This window comes from Myotis lucifugus, unplaced genomic scaffold (genome assembly GCF_000147115.1).
Source record: "Myotis lucifugus unplaced genomic scaffold, Myoluc2.0 scaffold_9933, whole genome shotgun sequence".
NCBI lineage: Eukaryota > Metazoa > Chordata > Mammalia > Chiroptera > Vespertilionidae > Myotis > Myotis lucifugus.
In genome coordinates this window covers 1-6,047 of record NW_005880981.1, presented here as the reverse complement: position 1 = coordinate 6,047, position 6,047 = coordinate 1, and the positions used below count along the sequence as shown (strand labels likewise).

Here is a 6,047-nt window from a genome sequence, read left to right as displayed (position 1 = left end):
CCATAATGACTGCAATCCCCCATGTAGAGGGTCATCCGGACTGTTTTTCAGGAACAAGCCCAGGACATTTTGCAGAATCAGAGGGTGAACCAGCTGAAACCATGAGACCAGCTTGAAAGACCCTCCAGTGACCTCCTGCTGAACTTTCCTCATTACTTATATTCTCATTATAATACTAAAATCTCCAACCAGAGGCGGAGTTTCCCACCATTTTTGAATATGCGATGTATGTATAGCCAGTTTTCTAACTGTCGGTGCCCTGGCATGTCCCCACCTATACATTCAATGACAAAGCTCACCTTGATGTTTAGGCATGATTTCCCCCAACAAAATTGGATCAGATGCTTTGCTTGAGGAACACTGTTCTGGGAGCGATCCCCGGCATGTTCCTTGTTTATAAGCCTGCGATAAAGTTCCTTTTCATAAAATCATCATCTGTGTTGTCCTCTGGCTGGCTACTATTGAAAGTTTGGACCTGGTTCGGTCCGGTAACCCCACCACTTCCTGGCTAACAGATCTGGTAAGTGACCTGGCTGCAGAGTTCTTGTTGGTAAAATGGGGATAAGAAGACTCTGTGTGATAGGGTTAGTCTGAGGAATAGATGAGGTAAGAGATGCTCCTGGCACAGTGAAGGTAAAGTAACCTCTCTGTGTTAGTAGGATACTTCCTTCATCACAGTCCCCGGGAGGACTAAACAGATGACAAGCATGAAACATGTAGCAAATGCTCTCTAAATAATAGTTATTATAACAATAAAGGCATCACAGCACAAATGCAGTAGATTTTTCCAGGAAAGGGCTGGAGAAGGGCTTTGCAGAGCCCAAAGGATGTTTGTTCTTCCCTTGGTCATAAAACAGACCCCTGCCTGAGAATTTCCCCTGCTGGCCCCTCCGCTCCCCGCTCCATCCTCCCACCTGCCTGCCAGCCAGGAAATGACCCAGAGCCAGCCATTCCTTCCCTTTGGTCCCCAGGGCCCATGAAAGCCAGACCTAGACCATCACCCTCTCTCCTGCTGCTTGGCCCCTGCTTTGCCCCAGGTTTAGAAGGAGGCTGGGGGTCACTGAGGGCAACCACCCACCACTGACTTCATCTCCTCTGGGGCCTGTGGCTGGAGCTTCCGCCGCCCGGCCTGTCCCTGCTGCCCACCATGGGTCCCGGCAGCCCACTCACAGCTCCAGGATGAGCACCACGTCGGTGCGGTTCTCAAAGACGTCGTGCAGCGTGATGATGTTGGGATGCAGCACCTGCCGCAGGATGCTCACCTCCCGCTCGATGTCCTCCCGGCACACGCCCCGCCGGCTGGCCCGGCTCTGCCGCTTCTTGATGAACTTGGCTGCGTACTCCAGCCCGGTGCTCTTCTCCCGGCACTTCTTCACAATGGCAAACTGGCCGCTGTGGGGACACAGACTCACATGACTAGGGTATCACTGTGGCCTTCAGGACACTAATTCAGAGTCACTCTGCCAGCTCAGCACAAATCCTGCCACCAGCCAGCATCCCCACCTGGCCATCAACCAGTGGCTGAGACGGGACAGGTACTGGGCTTCCCTTCTGTTCATAGTAGATGACGACATGAAGATGTTAGACTGAGAGCTGACAGACTGACTGACAGTACTGACCACTAAGCCCTGCCGCAGATTTGATCAGAATGACAAAGCCTTGCCCTGGCCAGTGTGGCTTTGTGGATAGAGCATCGGTCCATCCACCAAAGGATCACGGGTACGATTCCCAGTCAAGGGCCCTTACCTGGGTTTCAGGTTTGATTCCCAGCCCCTGTCGGGGCATGTGCAGGAGGCAACCAATTGACGTGTCTCTCTCACATCGATGTTTCTCTTTCTGTCTCTCTCTCTCTACCCCTCCCTCCCTCCTTTCCACTCTCTCTAAAATCAATGGAGAAAATATTCTCGGGTAAGGATTAACCAAAATAAAAAATTACACAGTCTCGTCATTCACAAGCCTCAGCTGGAACCCAAGTCTAGTTTCACCAGGTGAAATCCCAATGCCCAGAGGCCTATACTATGTAATGGAAAAGTTAGAAAGGAAAAACAAAAAGACTAGCATACCCTGGCCAGGTGGCTCAATTGGTTGGAGCATCGTCCGATGTACCAAAAAGATTGCAGGTTCAATTCCCACCACCTAGGTTGTGGTTCAATCCCTGGTCAGGCCATGTAGGGAAGGCAACTGGTCGATGTTTCTTTTTCACATTGATATTTCTCACTCTCTTCCTTTCTTGCCCTCTAAAATCAGTAAAAACATATCCTTGGGAAGGATTTTTAAAAAGACCGGCATGGTCAAAATATTAATGGTAAGAATCATCCAGCTGAGTTGCCCGTATCTGGATACAAGCACAGATTCGTCCATTGGGAATTGTGAGGTGAGTGACAAACACCTACCCCTATATTCGCATTTTTGCCCCTTTGCTCCCAACCTCCTCTCCACAACTAAAATCTCGATTACCTGACATGAGCCAAGCAGCTGGACAATAGGGGGACCCAGCAAATATGAGGATGATGCACTTAATGTAAAGACCGGGCCAGAGGCTCTGCAGGCTGGGTTGGTGGGGAGCCTGGTGGGGGTGGAGGCAGTCTAACACTGTGAATAACTAGAGGTGGGAGCTCATCATGGTGAGAGGGCTGATGGGACCACAGAGTTGTAGAATGTTTAGAAACTGAGGCACAGAAGTCAAGTCACTCTCCTGAGGTCATCACAGGGTTAATGGCAAAGCCAGGCCCCAGCGATGGGCACCTAGCCCACTGTCCACAATGCCTCTAAGATATAGGAGTCAGGGCTGGGCCTGGACGCCTTCACTCTGTGGACCAAGACAGCAGCCATAACGTGGTGTCCACGCCAGAGCAGCAGGCGGTGCTGAGCCAGCTTCCCTGGGAAGGCCAGCAGCCTCTGCTTCACCATCTCAGTCCAGGCACCCAGTCCCTGGAGACTGCCCGGTGGCCACCCCTCCTAGGGGTCCTCCCACTCCCCTTCTACCATGGCCCCATGTTTTCTTGCCAGCGACAACACCCACTGCTTGAGACAGAGCTCAGAGAGTCTTAGGTTAAGCTTAATAAGGGGCCACCAGACTCCACACTTAGGATGTACTCTCTTAGTGGCTCTGGGGTAAGAGCTACACAATGAAACGCTCTGGAGATCTGCCTCAACCTCAGAAAACAGCACCACACCTAACCATTCCTTTACTAGAATAATACTCAGTGAGGCAACCTTCAAAATAAACCTAAGTGACACACACACACACAGAGGAGTCAAGTAGAGCCAGCAAGGAATAAATATGCCAACATGCTGTAGAGATGTCACCAGACACACATCCTCATTCACTCAACGCTGGCTGAGCATCTGCTCTGTGCCAGGCTCTATGCCAGGCAGTAAAGGGCAGGGACCAAAGGCCCAGACAACAGGTACAGAGGGAGCTCTGGGGAGGGAGAGGGCCCCGGGGGGCCGGGGTGGGCAGGGAAGGCTTGGTGGAGCCAAATTGATATTACATTGTCCACTAATGTTAAAGTTTCAGCTATTTATGCCTCAATATGCTCTCAGCTGTCGAAACACCCGGCTGACGCAGGTGGAGTGGAGCCAGTCCTCCCAAAGCCGGAGTGAACACATTCAGCAAGATCTCTAACACAGCTGGTGCCTTGGAACCACTTTGGGCCTTGGGGACATTGGGTCCTTTAGTGGGTGCCAGCAAACACTTGACGAAGCTCTCAGTCCAGGCGGCTGTGAGTCTCAGCGTGGATGCCACACTCTCTCCTCTCTCTCTGATACCTCAAGGGGCCTGGCATCAGCAGTCCTGGGGGCAGACAGCTCCCTCTTTCCAGCTGACTGATGAGAAACCAAAGCGTAAGGATTTTAAGCACTTCGTATACACTTACAGAACACAGAGGTGGAGGCACCAGGTTTTTATAAAGCGGAAATAACTATTTCAGGGAACCTTGACATAACTTCCCCTATTCTTACAAGGGAAACAAAGCATTTTTCTATATTGCATGCCTGAAAAAATTCCTCCAGCTCTCAAAAAGCAAATGAGTGTTTGCTTTCCCTGGTTGAGTTTTCTCTTTGTGCGAGCAGCTGTGGCAATAAGAGGTGCCTGGGGGTCAGGCCTAACGTGCAGGCATCTTCCTCCCGCCAAAAGGAGGTATTCTGAGAGTGGGTGACTATCGCGGAGTCAAAGGCCAGGCAACAGAACTCATTTCCCCCTCTTCTCAGGGGTGGGGTCCTCCACTCAACCTGCCCTGGGGAGCCTCAGGGGATCCAGGGACACTTGCTGGCTTTCCTCTCTTCTTGAGCTGTTCCTGGAAAGAGTGGAGAATGTGCCCCACTAGGGCCAGCCCCCAGGCCATGAGGCTTTGGGCAGTGAGAGCAGACTTCAAGGTCAGACAGGTCTGGTTCTGTCACCTGTGGTCAGAGGCTACCTGCCCTGAGTATCAGTTTCCTCATCTGTAAACTGGGAATTGTGAAGACTGGACATGTCTGTAATGCTGGCCCATAGTCAGCACTAATCAATGGTAGCTATTATGACTCTGAGTTTGTGGCTCAGGTGAAGGCTGAGCAAGAGGCATTAGACACAGAAGTCACTGATTGAAATGGTCTGCAATGTGTGGCCAGGGAATCAGTGTAATTTTAAAAGCCCCCCTGATGATCCCAGTGCACGGCCAGCTGTGGGAATATCTCTATTCTAAGCTAGTAGCCAATTCTTTTCATCCTTAGAGCAGTGGTTCTCAATGTTGGCTGCACGTTGAAGTCTTGTGGGGAAATTACAACTACTGGTGCCTGGGTCCCATCTCCAGAGATTCTGATCTCCTGGGCCTGGGCTGCTGCCTGGGAATCCGGATGCAGCATGTCCTTGAGTAATGTCGTTTCATTACAACAAACGATGAGATGCTACTGAAATGTAACTCTTGTTTATATCAATCGGCCTATGGCAAAATTGGCTGCTTTATATGTTGTTTAGCTCAAAGTTGCAGAACCTGTCGATGACGTTAAGTGAGGATTTACTGTACTTAAAAGCTGCCCGGTGACTGATGTGCAGCCAGGGCTGAGAAGCACTGACTTACAAACAGCTCTCTGATTATCTCCACTTTCCAGAAGACACTATGCAGCTGTTACTCATATTATTCCTTGTCCTTTTCCTTACCCTCTCCCCGAGTTCTCTGATCTGACAAGGGAGGGAGGGAGAAAGAGAAGCAGGCGGGGACTGTTGTCTTTCCCACCAACACAGTTTTTGCTGGAGGGGTCCGCCATCTAACCGCCCCAATACTTACTGGCAAATCAAGGCCGAGAATTACCCTGGGCTTTGGGGGATAACAGGAGTGGACGTTTGCATGCAGGCATGCCCTGCTCACTGTCCCCAGAGAAGACACATGAAGGCCAGACCTGAGGGTGCTCTATCATGTCCATCAGCACCTGCAGACTCACGGGCAGGTGAAAACAGTGACAGGGATGGGCCCTTGCCTGCCCATCGGAAAGGCTCCAAAGCCAGAAGTTCAGCCCCCTCCCCCCAGGCCCCCCCACCCACCAGTGCAAAGGTCATCCAGTGAGGTTATGGGGCAAAGGTGAGAGTGAGGACCCCTCTAAAGTTAGGACAGTCACCCAGGGCATCATCCAGAGAAGGAACAGATGGGAGCCATTCAATCGTTAGTGGATATTATTGCCAACACTGATTCAAAAATTAAGAGAATGCTGAAACATTGATACACACATGCAAAACAGGCCTATCCCCAGCCCCCCATAGCAACAGTCATTACCTAACCTACGGTCTGATGCATCAAAGGGCAGGTTGTCAGGAGGCCCGATTCCTGGTCCTGACCTGCCATCAAAGCTTCGTGGGCGAGGGGAGACCAAGATGGCGGCATAGGTAAACACCGGAGATTGCTGCCGCAAACAACCACTTCAAAAATACAACTAAAAGACGAAACGGACATCACCCAGAACCACAGGAAGGCTGGCTGAGGAGAGACTCTTCAACTAGAAGGAAAGACAACAGCATACCAAGGCTCAGAGGAGGCGCAGTGTGGAAAATACAAAGGTGCAGAGGTGCGCAC

The 6,047-nt window shown here is 51.1% G+C and overlaps 1 protein-coding gene across 1 annotated transcript; it reads right to left on the bottom strand.

Moving 5' to 3' along the window:
- Positions 1 to 299: 299 nt before the first annotated feature.
- On the bottom strand, positions 300 to 1,392 carry LOC111824879 (death-associated protein kinase 2-like; the record flags this gene model as incomplete). The annotated part of the gene is made up of 2 exons (XM_023749458.1): positions 300 to 402; positions 1,171 to 1,392. Coding segments are annotated over 2 exons (325 nt in total), but the record flags the coding sequence as incomplete, so codon positions are not given.
- Between the last annotated feature and the right edge of the window lie 4,655 nt (positions 1,393 to 6,047).